The sequence below is a fragment of the Dipteris shenzhenensis genome, chromosome 10 (assembly GCF_047967505.1).
Source record: "Dipteris shenzhenensis isolate YYH24624 ecotype China chromosome 10, Dip_SZ_1.0, whole genome shotgun sequence".
NCBI lineage: Eukaryota > Viridiplantae > Streptophyta > Polypodiopsida > Gleicheniales > Dipteridaceae > Dipteris > Dipteris shenzhenensis.
In genome coordinates, this window is record NC_141605.1 from 3,073,746 (window position 1) to 3,090,343 (window position 16,598).

The 16,598-nt window shown below is 44.5% G+C and overlaps 1 protein-coding gene across 2 annotated transcripts in view; it reads left to right on the forward strand.

The window, feature by feature from the left end:
* The window catches only part of LOC147897265 (uncharacterized), a 90,144-nt gene extending 79,295 nt beyond the window's left edge, over positions 1-10,849 (forward strand). Inside the window, exons 6-8 of one of the 2 annotated variants that reach the window (XM_087379953.1) lie at positions 8,611-8,697; positions 9,696-9,861; positions 10,214-10,849. In XM_087379953.1, the coding sequence (XP_087236079.1) occupies positions 8,611-8,697; positions 9,696-9,857 (249 nt within the window). In that variant the 3' untranslated portion in view covers positions 9,858-9,861; positions 10,214-10,849. The remainder of the gene's footprint in view (positions 1-8,610; positions 8,698-9,695; positions 9,862-10,213) is intronic. The other variant, XM_087379952.1, reaches the window with a different exon arrangement.
* Positions 10,850-16,598: the final 5,749 nt, after the last annotated feature.

Sequence of the window (16,598 nt, forward strand, 5' to 3'; positions counted from 1 at the left end):
GCAAATTACGGGAGTCACAAATCAAAATTCCCATAAATTCACGTCCTCTTGACACAGGACATTGCCGCTAGATCCTTCCCCACGACTTGATCCGCAGCACATGCCATTGTGGGGAAGATGCCTTAGAATCTTTGGTATGATAATGAGTGCAGAGAGATGAGATCTCACCTTATACTTGAGTGAGCCTTGGGCCATTTGACGGCACACGAGGCGCATCGGATTTCACGATGACTGACATGTTGTAAGAGGCGGGCTTTCTTTACACAGAATGGAGGAGGTGGTGTGATAATTTCGAGGGAAGATTCTACCATTAGGTGGGGCTTCTATCTGGGGAAGGCTGCCTATTCCCATCACAGATCTAGAGGTCTAGCACACATATGCGAGCTCACTCTATGACGTCCCCATGCATACGCCACTTGATATGTCCTCCATGCCCAGGTCCACCACATGTCATTGGTTCACTGCATAGAATGTACGGGACTCACTCTATCGGCTCCATAATCAGAGAGCTCAGGATCACGAGGGACTACGGACTGAGCACTTCGCACATGGGCAAGATGTCTTAGCTTTGATTTTAGCATAGATGTTCAGCCACGCTATATGCCATGACTTCCTACCTACTTGGAGCACTACCACCATTGTTCCCATCCTTAAAGCAGGGGACCCACCCCATGGACAATGGCCAAGATTTATGGGTCGTTACTAGAGAAAGAGTTAACCCATCACATAGAGGCACAAGGACAGCGGGCTCTAGGACAGGCAAGTTTTCGACGATTGCACTCCACCCTAGACCACATCTTCACTTTGAGGCCATCATTGAGGAGGCGATATTGAGGCGCCAGAAAGTCTACGCTTACTTTGTAGACTTTTGGAGGGTCTTTGACACTATCCCATGATCCCGTATGATCAAGAGGCTTTAGGAGATGCAAATTCCAGAGGTTTTTATTTGGGGGGTGATAAGCCTATACAAGTCCGTCAGAGGGAAAGTCCATGCCCCGGGACCCCGGGGGGCCCATCAGATTGGATTGAGAGCACCATCGAAGTGAAGCAGGGATGCCCTCTTTCACCAACTCTCTTTGGGCTCTACATTGACAAGATCACACCCTTTATTGACCGCCTACAGGCGAGGGATCATTGCTGGCCGATTTGATGGTATATATATGAGAGGTGTCATGGCGAACTCGTAGTATCTAATAGGGAATTGAGGGCTTAATTCGAACCCATAATCAATAGTGGCTGCGCAAATCTCCTCCACTTTTGTCGCCGAAAGGTCGCTCCCCCAGAAAGATGCCGCATACATAGCAGTTGGCCTTAGTAGGGGTTGAAGTCAGCTCATTGTCCACGGGTCCTGAAAGCACTATCTCTCTAACCGGGCCAAAGCTCCATGTCCACGTGTGGGTTCATGCTCTAGGTGCATGGATCATCCTAAAAAACTGGCTCTGTGCACATGAGGTGTTGAAGATCATGACCTTGGTCTTCCCTAGATTGCCTGTCAGATCTCTCTCCCAGCAAAACACCTCTAAGGCCTCTAGATACACTATCTCCTCTAGCTCATCTCGATAAGTGAAGCTATGTCAATGCAACAAAACGCATGAGGTGTTAAAGATCACGACCTTGGTCTTCCCTAGGTTGATTGTCAGATCTCTCTCCCTGCAAAACACCTCTAGATGCCTCTCTAGTCCCTCCGCTGAACATGATATAAAATTTTTCAGACAGTGACATTCCTCCACAGAATTTGAGCCTTACCTCATTGGAGACTACCGCGGCTGGCATTAGAGTCAATCAGACGATTGCGAAAAGTGGGGCTGATACATGGTATTTATGCCTATCCACATGGTTTGCCAGTGACAGCATCTTGGATTCCCCCCTTTTCGATACATGGATGCACTGCCCAAGTCAATCCCTTGAGATGAGATTAACTGTATCATACAGTTAGATCTCCTCTAGCTCCATACATCTCGGGCTTGGGGGGGGGGACCAAGCAAGAGTTTCCCACCAAGATCCAGTTCTATCACGACTATTTTTGAGAGTATCAGAGGATGGACTCGTCATCAGACCCTAGTACCTCGAGGACAAAGGAGACCACCAAAGACGAGAGTCATCACTCTTAAAAATGCAGTTCTACAAACAAGGGATTAACTCAATGGACAGCTATGGAATGCATAAATACCTCGGGGAAAACATATTAATATTTAAAAGACATCTAATCTGCAAAATCAGAGCTGGTTCACATGATCTCGAGGTGGAGAAGGTAGATGGGCAAGACCCAGGACACCCAGAGAAGAAAAAAATCGTGAAATCTGCCTCACAGGGTAGGTAGAAAATCAGCAGAATGTACTCCTAAGATATAGAGCCTACACACATCAGAGAAGGTTATTGGAACAACAGAGAGAATCTGAAAAATCTGCTGGAGCAGCTAGCCACAAAGCTAGGAAGCTGCTTGAAAGAGATTTTGGAACACCGCAACAAGATACTCGAACTATCACACAAGCTAGCCTACCAAGTACTCACTACATAACAAGTTTGTAATATTTTCTCTCACTGGATCTAAGGGATCACTATTGGTTGATAATGATCGCTGGTCCTATAGATCCTAAAGGGTCTCACATGTACTTTGATACAATCATATTCGCTCTCTCTCATTACCAACAAGAAGGGTCCAAACGGCCCATCATTGGGCAACATGAAGATATTTATTATTACCCAAGTAATAGGTGATGTGTTTTGCATAAGCAGAGTGGTCCACCACTGGAGAGCATAACCCTTCAGAAAACTTGCAGCCCGACGTATCTTAGATGATTCAGAAAAAATTCCTCCAGTATACGCTGCATCAAACTGCTGGAGAAAGGTCAAAGCCTTGAGTTTATCCTGAATACCACTAAATGTCTTGAATTTGACCGCAGCTCTAGCTTCTTTATAGTCTTTGACATTCTCCTTTGGTGCCAAATTATCATATGCAAGTGTCTAAGCAAATGGTACACCAGCACTCACACTATCTCCAGCACCAACACCATGAGGCAAAGCTGTATTATTCAGACCAGCTCCTGAATTTTGCATATTTGGCATAACCATATTGCGTGCTACTGCATTAGGCATTCCCGTTTGAATCCCTGGGGCTGCACCAACATTTGCATACATTAAATTCTGTCCCATGGGGTGCATGATAGGCTGAAACCCCACCATTTGACTTGCAGGCATACCAGCAAATTGTGCTTGAGGGCTGACCATAGCCTGAAAAACTGATCCTCCACCAAATAACCTGTTTCACAGGGGGTGCAATAACTCCTTGCTGTCCGGAAACCATAGACTAAAAATTATTACCTTTATTTGATCCCGGAATAACATTAGATTGCTGTAAACCATAGGGGTTTTGCGAGGGTTGATCCAGGAAATTCACATGCGGCCTCTTATTAGCTTCGAACTCCCTTTGTTTGGCTGCGTTTCAAGGTTCAGAATCTTCTAAAGACAAGGGTCCTGTGAAAATTAAGAAAAACACTCATAAAGCTCTGCAACTATGCCTTGAATAAATCCATGTCCTCCTCATCAATATTGTCAACCTGCTGGCTCAGTAACATGCTGGGATCCCCCTCTCACGCCTTGATCATCAATAGGGGTCTGCGTCATCCTCTCTTCGTCTTGCTTTATCCTTTGCCTAGTCCGCTGGACTTTTGCAAGTCTTCTAGGTTTGTTTGCAATCCAAGTATCCCTTTTCTTTGTGCTGCTTGGAAGTTCCACAAAACTCCAAAAAAGCCAAGATCTATTGTTGTTGCTTGTGAGACTACTTTGACGGATGTCTCTAACTGGCTAAGCTACTGCTTCAAAGCCATGCTTTGGAGGGACTTATTAAAGGAGGCGGATGTCCCCTCGCACTCAAGGTGGATTTTAAATGACTCTGTAGGAGTGATTCCTATTGTAAAATTTTTTAATTCCTCTCGAACCATTCAGGAAAAAGAGTCTTCTATTCTCCTTCAAACCTATGACTTTACCACGCTTTACACAAAGATCGAGCTGGAAGACTTGCAGTTTAGAATCAAAAAGCTAGTGGCTGAAGTTTTCAAGCTGAGATTTGAAAACAGCTTTATGCTTTGACTTTCTGTGGCTAAATAATACAGATCATGACATTGGTTCTAAAAAGAAAAGATACACAAAGGTAGTAAGTGTTGAAGATGTTTGCTCTTGGATAGATTTTCTTTTAGATAATCTTTACATCACAATAGGTGATTCTTTGTTTCAACAAATTATAGGAATCCCCATGGACACTAATTGTGCCGTCTTTTTAGCAAACTTTTATCTTTTCACTTATGAATTTGAGTTTATGCAACGTCTTATTTCTATCAATACATGCCCTATCATTTTACATAAGCTTAGCCAAGTTAGGCCTTTTATAGAATCTATCCTCGTGACTCTTGTGAACTGAATTGCACTTCAAGAGGGGATTCTTGTGTTTTCTTAGATCTTAAACTTTCTCAATCTACCATAGGATTAGAGGTTGATATATACGATAAACGTGAACAACCTGAATATAGTCGTTTACATATTATAAAAATGCCTCACATTGACTCACACATATCTGATTTGACAAAATATGGAGTCATTTCTTCCCAATTCCGTAGATTTTCCCGCCTTTGTACAACTAAGGAGTCTTTTATCACTCAATGTAGTAATTTGATCACTGTACTATTACCCAAGAGGTAAAATCCAAGGAAAATAATGAAAAAAGTACGCACAATCTTAGATATGAAGTCTTTTATCTATGGTGTATCGGCCTTAGCTATGTTTAGAATGATTGAACATAAGCTGAAAACAAAAGCAGGGAGCTGAATAGCCCGTTTTCTTTTAGTTTCAAAAGAGAGTTTGATTGAGTATGCTTGTGCTTTCTAAGTTAGGATTGTAATTTTGCCTCTTTGTAGGAAGCGATACATAAGTGTAAAGGGTCGATTTATCTTTTTATGTTTTAAACAAGAGAGAGAGAGAGAGAGAGAGAGAGAGAGAGAGTTAATTCTAGTTTTTTGGAAGATTTTGTTTCTTAACTTGCTTGTTTATTTTTGCTTAGTCACCTTCTTCCTTTCTTCTTTATTTCTTGTTTTCTTTCTCTTTTGTTTATTTGATGTATTTTAGTAAGCATTGGGTTTGTCCAAGAGACTCCGTGGGTCTTTAGAAACCTAGTATAGCTGCTTATGCTTGGGCACTGATGACGACATAGTGTTGCTTTACTTGCTAAGTATGCCTTCCTTTTGTTTTTCATAAAAGTTTTTTTTTACCTCTTCATTTTCTCTTTTATTTTCTGTGTAGAGTTCTGGTCTTTAGAACTTGTATGATTGGACTTATTCTAGTCTTACAAAGGTATATATATATAGTCTGCTGGACTTGCACCAAGCCAACCATAGGCTCACCTCTTGATGAAGTTAGGTGGATCCCGGCAATGGAACTATGAAACCAGCCTTGACTAATCAAAGGGTGGTAGAATCCACTTTAACCATAGCATACACAATTTATCAAATCATTAATCAGGGAGCTAGACGGCCCCTACTCAGAAACAAAGACAATGATTGGCCCCAAACACTGGCGTCTCTTGCGTTATTTCTTTAATATTCATATAAAGCCAAGAGGCTGATTCCAAGGTATCCTAAAAGCTGCACACAGTCAAACCACTGCCTACAGACTTCCAATGTCTTGCACACCTTGCAATTCTTGCTCAACTTTAGATGGCAGATATGCATCCAATCAGAAGGCAATCACGCATCCTTCCTTCCGACCAAGTGTGCAACAGATCCCAAAGGCATAAACTATCTCTCTGTCCTCAGTACCTGGACAACCAAGTGCCCAACCAGCCAAGCATGGCTAAACAAATGCAGAAAAGACAAGGACGAAGGAAACCCTTCCAAAATAGTTCTTCCCAATCTGTAGCCACCACGGTCACTGCCCAATAGCACAAATCAGCCTTTCCCTGCCTGGAAACAATACCAAACGCAATAACCAGCCCACAACCAGTCTGAGAATGGTAAAAACATGCAAAAACCAGCCTTCCTCTGCCAGTAATCTTCAGAAAACAAGTCGTCTAGTGTGGAAAACCATGAATCCAGCAAGGAACTGATGATTTAACCCTGGAACACCCGAAAGCAACACAGAACAGGTTGCCTGAAGTGGAAAAGGCCCAAAATCAGCAGTAGTTGACAGAAATCAGCCAAAAATCAAATTGTCTTGCTTCTTGCGCCTGCCTGTAACCCGGAAAGCAGCAAAAATGAAGTGATTTGGAGGCTCTTGGCTCAAAAATTCGTTTTTGAGCTTCTGACAGCCCACCAACAACCCACAGACTACCCTGGTAGTAAAAAATCAGCAAGGCGATGTGATAGAACAGCCCTGAAGTACTTGCCTCTCCCTGTTCTTCAGTGATCCAAAAAACAGCCTTGAAAGCAATTTCGACATTGTTGCTTGCTTTTTGGCATCCTGCATGCCAAACAAGTGTCCTATGCTGATTTTGGAGCCCTGTGCCAAAAATAGCAATTTTTAATTGCACCACTCTTTTGCCCCAATGTTGCACACACTAGTCCTAGGAATTAATTGCCTAGTAATTGGCCTGCACATTTAGGAATTTTAATTCCTCAAGTCTCGCACACCTAGCGAGACTTCCATGCCCCAGAGGCCCAAGGCAGTCACACACAAATTATGGGAGTTGCAAATCAAAATTTCCATAAATTCACGTCCTCGTGACAGAGAAGGGAGCTCAGGTCATCAAAGTCCAATTGGCGTGTTGTGACCTAGCACCTCAATGCTTGGACAATGATGTCGTAATCCGGAGGGAGCTTGAAGAATGACCGATGCCAACCGACCCATAGTCAAAGCAACACCCATAGCTAGTAACTGATCATGGGGAATCTTGGCCTGCATTAGAAAAGGTTGCAAGAGAACTCCCTTTAGGGAACTCGAGATTGTACAGATGTCCTTGCAAGGTGACAACACACATCGGCAAGTTAGTGGCATAGAGGTCCTCAAGAGTAGACCAAACCTCAGATGCGCTCTCCAGTGTCTGAATAGCCGGAGAAACCTCCTTGGTGATGGTACTGACCAAAGCTGAATGAGCCTTCGAATCCTGATCCTCCCAATCCTTGAGCTCCTCCTAAAACTCGTCCTTCCAATCAGCCTAAAACTCGTCCTTCCGATCAGCATCCGAGTTAATTGCTCTTAGGATTCTCAAGCTTCCAATAAAAGCCTTGTATGAGCTGACCCAAGGCTTTATTTTCATTTTGAGGCATAATTCGAGTGGTCAAGCTTGTCCTCCTTGCTCATACATGGGGACCCTTGGAGCTATTCCTATTGTTGATCCTAGCAAACACAATCCGGAAGGTGAAGGTAAGGAGTGTGAAGAAAAAACTGCCTGGAAGACGTCTGCCACACACACTCCATTCACTTTCATCGATCCTCTATAGGCTGCTGCAGACAGCCCTGCTTTGTCCTCTGTGCCTCTGGGACTAAGAGCCGACCCTGCTGGCTGCTCTTGGAGTGGACAGACTGCCCCAAACCACACCTAGAACTGCTGCTGCCAATCGCCTTTAAGAAGAGCTGTGTCACCTTGCTGCCAACCCAGGAATGCTGTCCCGAACAGCCGCATAACCAACAGGCTGCAAGGGGGAGAGATAGCTGACCCTATAGGCTTAGCACTGGAGAAACAAAACAGCATCCAAAGCGTGGGAATGCCTTCAGAAACTACGTCGCAATGCTTTCAGAGAGTGTTGATACCATGTGAGAGTGGTTCATAGTGTGGAAGCATACATGAGAGAGAGAGAGAGAGAGAGAGAGAGAGAGAGAGAGAGAGAAGTAAAAGTGGAATTTATTATCGTCCTCGGGGGGCCAAAAATGACCCATGGGACTAAATTTAAAAATTTTGGACCATTTCTCGATTTGTGCGTGTCATCCTTGCACACACACACACACACACAGAGAGAGAGAGAGAGAGAGAGAGAGAGAGAGAGGCAGAGGCAATGACAACTGTATATATAGTAGGGAAGAGGAGGAGATAAATGTTTCAGAAGAGATGCCAACCAATAGAAAGGGCAGGGCTATATAGCCTGCCAAATAGGCCGACCCAGGGGGAGTGACCCCAGGGCAGTCAACCGACCAGCCTGATCGTTTGACCTGACCTGCACGTTGGTCTGACCCGACCAGGGTCAGGGCCATAAGTGGCCTGGCCAGCCAACCCTAGAGACTGAGCCATACGGCCCCCTAGGGCCTACACAAGGAATCCTATCCTGAATAAAGTTGGGCACACCCACAAAACACTCTCTCACTATGAGATGCACATAACACCAACTTTTACTGTTTGGCACACATCATGAGGCAACTAAAATCGGCATTTTCTACCTAGATTTTACCCAAATTTCGACACAGCACTGCTTCACATTAATGATCAAGCATGTCATCATATTTTTCTTAGAACAGACTTATTATTTGTTGTCCTTTAAGCTGAGATGTTGAATGTAATCATAGATGAAGAAGAGACCGACAGTATATGTTTTCCTTCTACAAGATATGAGAGTCAGAAAGTCTGTTTGTTAGAGAGCTGCATGCTGATAACTTTAATGGTGCTGACTTGACAATTTTCTCTCTTGACAGCTACTGGAAAGAACTGTGGCTGCTGGAAAGAAACTTGCCTCTTTGGAAGAACGAGAGCATGCTCGAATGGATGCATTTCGTGTGGCTGTAATAAATTTGATCCACCCTTCCTCTTTGAAGTTTTTCTTTAAGAAAAAACTAAGGTACATATAGCTTGGTGGAGGGGGGAAAAGGCTTTGTTTTTTGCTTTAGAGTTGCATGTGAAGTAGCTCAAAGAAAGGGCCAACTAGAAGATAGAAAATATGAAGACATTTTCCTTTAAGACGAAAACTATGGTACATATAGTACTTGGTGGAAGGGGAAAGAGGCTTTGTTTTTTGCTTTAGAGTTGCATGCGAAGCAGCTCAAAGAAAGGGTCAAATACAAGAAAGAAGACGTTTTCTTTTAAGACGAAAACTACGGTACATATAGCAGGGTTGAAAGGGGGGCAAATTGCTCTATGGCTTTGTTTTCTGCTTTAGAAGTGCATGTGAAGTAGCTCAAAGAAAGGGCCAATTACAAGATAGGAAAAATGAAGTTACTGTTTTACTTTTGAAAGGCCAAGCAAGAGGATGAAAGGCATTGTTCACATTCTGATGAGGATCCGGTTGAAGCTGCATATGATAAGATAGACTATTCTTGCAGCTTAAGGGCATCTTTGCTGAGAGCCTTGACATATTTGGCCACAATGTGATTATATTTGGGAAGGTGTGTCTGTTGTCAAGGGTGACTGTATGTGATTTTACAACTCACCATGTTTCATCTGCATCTGCATAGTATTTGATTGCCTTACTATATCAGCGCTAAAGTGTGCTTGCCTGTTAGAATGGAAGACACATGACGTTGATACGAGCAGCTCTTCTTATAGGATATCATCTGCAAGAAGGTATTGCTGTAAAATATAATTACATTGGATGGTAAAAGCCCCCTGCCGTATGCAACTTGTTTTTCCCAAGCCCTACAGCCATGGATGATTGTTTGATAACTCTCTTATTTTTTTGCGGTTTTTCTCAAAATAAGAAAGTGCGAGTCTGGAAGCTGAAATGTTTAGACAGGAATCTATCTCCACATATCTAAGCATCCTTCTCTTTGTTTTGCAATTGCAGCTAGGACTGCCAACGGCTGAGGCACAACGACAGGCAGAATGGCGGGCTGAAGCCACCCAAGCACTAATTGAGTTGGAGACCCTTTCTAAGCATCCTGCCACTGCAAGGAATGGATCCAAAGGCTCTAAACATGGACTTATTGGACCAAGTTTGCCTTCTTGATCAGGTCAACATGGGTTCCTACCAGACATATTGTCTTGTCTTTGCAGTTGAAAGAACAGGTCCTTGAGTAGAGAACATGTACGCGCACAAAGGCAGACATGATTGCCTCCGGGTGGGATGGTTGTAGGTTGTCGGTGGTACAGTTATAGATAATAGGGTATAGATGACTAAGCAGGCAAATAGGAAGATGGCGCACCAAGTTGAGACATGTTTGATTTTTCCTTTTTGGGAGTTTGTGATTTTGTTGTGGAATCATTCTATCAGGTTTTTTCAGCCTAGGTTCGTACTTTTGTGATGGGTAATTAACTTAAATTTCTGTGTGTCTGCCATGGCTTCCACCACCATCTCCATCCCAGATTGTTGTGGTGGTTTGCAGGTCCTGTCAATCAGATGCAAAAACGGGTGAAGTTGTAAAAAACACAGGAGCTACCTCTTAGAAATCTGAGTAAAGACTACAAAGGTGGGCCTAGGAACCATTGGTCGGCATTTGTTTTCAAGAGTGTCAGCTGATCAGGAGCTGCGGAACATTTTTGCATCACAGCCTTTTGAAAGAGTACATCCCACTATCTCCAACGCAAAAGGTAGGATGATGTTAGATAGGTGAGCTTGTTATGCTGTTTTTGTTCCCATGCTTGTAATAGAAATCTGTGCGCAATCAGCTGTAACAGTAAGGGCTGACATGTCCTTTCATTCTCTATCAGTGATTAATGTATCCTCAAGTGTTTCTTTTGTTGCCATGACATTAATTACAAATAAGGTATCAAGTGTGAATTTTTTAGTGTCCAATTTCCTAAGGGGAAGGGTGTGCAACTGAGTACTGTATAGTTTACTGTACTCTTTTGTGTATCTCATAGACAATTTTTCTCGAACTGTAAAGGATGAACTTTTTCATTTTCGGACTCGATTGGCCAGGGGTCTAAGCTGTTTCCACTGGTTGTAATTTTATTACTCAAATTTTCTGAAAGCACAATAAAAAGTAAGAATTTATCTTATGGGCATGGAAATTGTGTCAGAAGTTCTTCCACACAATTTTATTTTGTTTTACTATCAATTTTATGTATATCTGGTAGTGGGAACTTTGAAACATAGTTAGAATTTTCGGCATGGATGAGTCTTAAAATGATTTTTTGATTCCCATGACTTTTTGTCAGGCTAGTGGAGAACAGATTTTGACTCAATATCTGTAATGCCTTAAATTCCATCTTCTGATACTTCCATTTCTTGATCAGAATATGTGTGATTGGTTGGCATCGCTTTATATAGAGATGTGATGCTGTGCTGCAGCTTCCTTTGCCACTTTTAAAGATTAACATCTTGTCAGAAGTAGCTTTGCTTCAGCCTCGGTTCAGCTTCTTAACTGCTGCTGCTAGCATCACATTACTTTACACAAGCTGTTGTGGTCTGTTTTAGCCTCAGAATTTAGCCAGGCCCATTGTCTTGAAGCACTTCGCCACATCATTATGTATTTTATGTTTTCAGGAATCATGCAGTACCTGCCATTGCTGTCTTTCCAGCAGAAAAATTGCATCTTTTGATCTTTGCTGTCAATTGTGTATGGTATACAGTGGATGTTTGAGATATTCAATCTTTCCAGCCACTTGTCCCTTCCATTCCTGATTTGGGATTTGTTTTGTATGATGTGTTCTGTACGAGGTTAATCCTCTGATGCCTCTCTGCTTACTAGTAGGTGTGGCAGCGATTAGTATCAAGGGGAGAACCATGTTGATCTTCCTGAAGTGGAGAATGGAGAGGGAAAGCAAGGAGAGGACAGGGTAAGGCGAGGGTGAGGTGCAGCAGCTTGAAGGTTGTTTGAGGACACTGTGAAGCTCGCGAGCTATTGAGGGCTACTTTTAATCGCTAGTTTCTTTGCTTTGCTTGAACATATTTTTAATTGTGGTGTTACGGTTGACTCTTTTATTCCTTCAGTTTTGGGTCTTTACATGCCTAACTTCGTTTTTAATGAATAAAATCCACATCAACAGTATGTTTATGATTTGTGCACAGTAGAGGTCTCTTCTACTCCCGCGTGCGCGCACACACACACTGGGACAATGTACACACAAACATATACGCACACTTTTGACCTGAACCTTTACCATGACATAAACCATTGGGCCATTTGAAAAGAAGTTTGTATCTTGGCCTTATTCCAAGCAAATGCGACACCTCATTTGTGTGCCTTCACATTGTGTAACCATATGCATGAGTACATGCTTGCATGCATGCACATGTATGTATGCATTTCAGTGCTTAATGGGCGTTCACATGCTCTTGTATGTGCATGCATACACATAGAGAGAGAGAGAGAGAGAGAAAGAAAGAAAGAAAGAAGTTTTATTAAAGGTCCACGGAAGGCCATACATGGCCTATGGGACACAAAATCATCCGAAAGGAAAATACATCATCAACGATGCGCCAACTAGGTGGCCTCATCGTAATACCGCTAAGATGCCAAAAATGGCTACAAAAATCCTAGATACAAAATGAAATGAAATAGAGTACCAAAAATGCCTAGATACAAAATGTAAAATATGAAATATGAGGAACATCGTCTTCCCTAAGGGCTCTGTGATCCAAAGAAATGATGGAAGTCATGGCCATCGACCATGCCTCCTGCCATGAGTGTGAAGATCTGGGCAAGTGTCAAATGGGCTACTGGCGGTGCCAAGTCTCCATGGAGCAATCTCCTCCGAAAATCTGCCATCATCCTCCGTCGTCTAGAAATAAAGCGACGGGTACGGCCTCTGTGTAAGATCATCCTGCGGTGTTGTCGGATCATGTCATACGTACATCCTCGGGGTGGAACCATCGGTGCTCTCTGGCAAGATGGGCTATCTCTGTGCTGATGGTCCTGCGCCTCGTCTTGCTCCTCATGAATAACCAGGTCTCTGGCAGGGATGCGACGGTGCTCTCTGAGGAATCTCTCTCTGTATCTGGTGATCTCCCTGATGAACAACGCTAAGCAACACTGATCCTCATACTCCATAATCCGAGAGAGAGGTCCAAATCCGTGCCCAAATAAACAGTGAAATCTGCCACGGATCTCATAATATAAAGGGCATCTGCAAACAAAGTGCTCCTCAGTCTCCACCTCCCCCATAGTGCAACAAGGGCATATCCTAGTCTCTCGCCTGGGTCTATGTCCGGTAGCTGTACGACGCATCCTGTCGGCCTCAACGTCTAATCTGTGGGAAGATACCCTGAGCTAGCCCAAGGCAATCCTGAGTGAGTGCGACATATGATGTCGATATATCCTGGGGATATGATGAAGCCATCCTCTGAAATCCTGAGAAAATGGTCACGATATGTGGCCATCTTCGTAGGAAGCTCCGTGGGATGAACCCAAGTGCGAAACGTGTGTAGCTGCAACAAATCTGCCCTGATAACCTGGTTGAGCTCATGTCGAGTGAGAGGGAGGCGAGGGGCATCTATGCTGTATCGAAATGGTGGCAGCCTATCCATATCCAAGCCCAGCGAGGTGAGCCATGTGGAGAGTGTGTGGTACCAACAAAAAGTATGACCTCTCTCCGCTAACATCTGCGAGGATGTCAGTGCTAGCCACGGTAATCATGCTCTGCCTGCTGCTGAGTCTCCGAGCGCTCTGATCCTATGCAAGTATGTAACTGACTGAAATGCTGCATCTAGCGCTAGGGGTGTAGCTCCGAACTCTGCGAACGTAATCTGATGCGGTACCGTGGGCTTCGCTCTGATCAATCTGGAGAACATGATGATCTGTAACCTCTCTACTCGTCTCCAATCTGCAACACTGAGATCTCCTGCCCAAAAGGGGCTAGCATACATGACTGCAGGTCTCACCAGCGTATCGAAAAGTAAGGACTTCGTGTCGGGATGCTGAAAATGTGACTGTGCACACTGCCTCTCGAGAAGAGCCAAGGCGGCATACCCTCTACTGATCCTATCTCGTGCTGCATGCATCATGGTGAAGACTGGACCTCTAAATGTGGCACCCAAATATGTATACTCCCTGACTAGCTCCACCTCCTGCCCATCAAATGTGAAAGAGAACTCGCCTCTCCTATAAACCTGGTATGACGTGTTGAAGACCATGACTTTGGTCTTCCCAAGGTTTACAGACAACCCTCTGTCCTGACAAAAGCTGTGGAGTGCATGGAGATGTGCCTGTAAACCGTGCTGGGAGGAAGAAATAAGAACCATGTCATCTGCATAGAGGAGAATCGGTATCGTGGATCCTGCCAGTAAAGAACCTGTACCACCCATCGTCTGTATGTACATCTCTAACTCATCAATATAGAGACCAAAGAGTGTCGGAGACAAAGGACACCCTTGCTTCACCCCTATCGTACTGCGTACTTCCCCCGACAGCCCCGCCCGTGTCCTGACTCTACCTGTGACTCTCTCATACAAGGCCATGATCGCCCATTGAATCTCCCCATTGAATCCCAAGTCACGAAGTCGCTGGAAGAGTCTGAAACGCGGCACAGTGTCAAATGCCTTTCTGAAGTCCACGAAGCAACAATAGAGCCGTTGCTTACGTGACTTCGCCTCCTCAATCAAAGCCCTGAGTGTGAAGATATGATCTAGAGTCGAGTGCTCTGCACGAAATCCTGCCTGCCCTCTAGCTCTCGTGCCTGTCGCCTCGGCATGGTCATTTATATGTCCTTCTAGAATGGTCGCATAAATCTTGGCCATGACATGGCCAATCATAATGGTCCTGTAGTTCGACGCCTCCAAAGGATCCCCCGACTTGTGTATGGGTACTATAGTATTTTCTAGCCAACTAGGTGGAAGACCTGTACAAATGGACTCGTTAAAAAGACGGGAGAGGACTGTAGCTAAGGCATCAATCCCATGGATTACATACTCCGCTTGCAATCCATCATGGTCCTTAGCTCTCCCAGTCTTCAAACGATGAGCTGCTGCTTGGACACTATTGGATGAGAATAAGGCAGAGGAGGTGGGTCTAGGCACATGGGATAAGTCGATCTGTGGCTGGTCTGGAATATCATATAAAGTGGAAGTATAGGCAAGCCAAACCTGCGGGTCTGTAAGAGGAGTTTGAGATTTCAAGCGAAGGAATTTCTTCCAGAATTCCTTGGAATCACAGTTGAAAAGTAAACTTCTCAGCTCCTCCTCATTCCGGGCTAGAAATTGGCACTTTTTGCGTCGCACCAGACGCTTGTAACTCTTCTTGGTCTCAATGAGGAGGGGAGACTTCTCCTGTGTCTCAAGGCGAAGCTTCCTGCGGAGTTCTTTACACTCCTCATCATACCATCCATTACAAGGCACAAGACCGCTGGTGGAGGACTGGATGTGTGGCAAGTGACGGGGAAGGACTTGTGGGCTGCCGAGATGATGGAGGTATGTACAAGGTCCCACCGATCCTGTGTGGAGGGTAGGGCATCGAGAAGGTGCGGACGGAGAAGACCACTCAGGTGCTGGCTATAAATATCATCAAACTGGTGGTCAAAATGAACCTCATAGTATGGCTGACGCTCATGATGTCTAGAAGGGGGGGCATGAGGAATCAGGGTAAGAATAAAGTGCAGACGTGCATGATCGGCTGAAGGCATAAAAGGGTCGACTGTGAGGTTATGTACAAAAGGGATTAAAGTCAGGGGACCCAAGACGTAATCAATGACGCTCGTACCACCACCCGCGAAGGGAAAACATGTGGCTGTGGATGAATGCGGCCACTGTCGAAGTCCATTATAAATGACCATGCCGTGCGATGAGAGAAGCTCCAATAGGCGATGTCCCTAATCTGTCACCTCTACCCCTCTATCTGAAGATAAGCGTGGAAAACTCTCATCTGGGGCAGCTGGAACTAAGACTGGATCCTCAGCAAAGTCCAAAATCTCTGCCTGTCTGTCTGATGTCCTCGCGTTGAAGTCTCCTAAAAGGATGACCTCTCCGCGGCGTGAGTACTCCAATACATCGGCTGACAAATCCTCAAAAGGTGACTGTCCTGGTCCATCTGAGGCATAACGAGACTGTCTCGGGGGAAAGTAGCATACTGCAATAAACAAGTCTCTCAGGGGGGGTCTCCTGATCCGTACCCAAAGATATCTGGCCCGATGGTCTCTCCTCATGACTGTGAGTATCGATCTGAGATGCTCTCTATAAAGAACTGCCACACCGCCAGATCCTCTGACTCCTCCTGATCGTCTAGTCTGCTGTCGAAAGACAGACTCCCAGGCATACCCTGTCACCTGCGGCAAGCCTCTCTCTGGGCTCTCATGGGTCTCTGTAAAGAAGACGATGTCCTGATAAAAAAAGGCCTCTCGTAAGTTGCCAGGCTGAGCTGTGAGGGAACCATTACAGTTCCAAACTGTGAAACTCAAGCTATCTGGCGGACTACGTGTCCCATAGGCCTCGTGTCGTCAACTGTGGGCTTTAGTTATGACCTTCACACGCAACTCTCTAGAAGGTGGGACTAGTAATTTTTGTGTTTGTTGCTATGCATTCCTTAACTATTCTATGAGGACTTAGGATAAGTAGAATAGTGGTCGACCCAGCGAAAGAAATCTTCACAAAATATGCTATGTTCTGAGTACTTGCTTAGTGTGCTAGTCCGAGAACTTTGCCACAGTGCTCCGAAACTTCCTTAAGGTAATTTCCTAGTATTTTGGCTGGTTGATCCAACAAGTTTTCAGGTTGTCCCTTATGCCCCTATGTTTTTCTTGCTGTATATGTAGGCTCGACATTTTAGGACTACCTGCTGCTCATTTTCTTCCTCCCATATGAGGTAGAGGCCCTTAT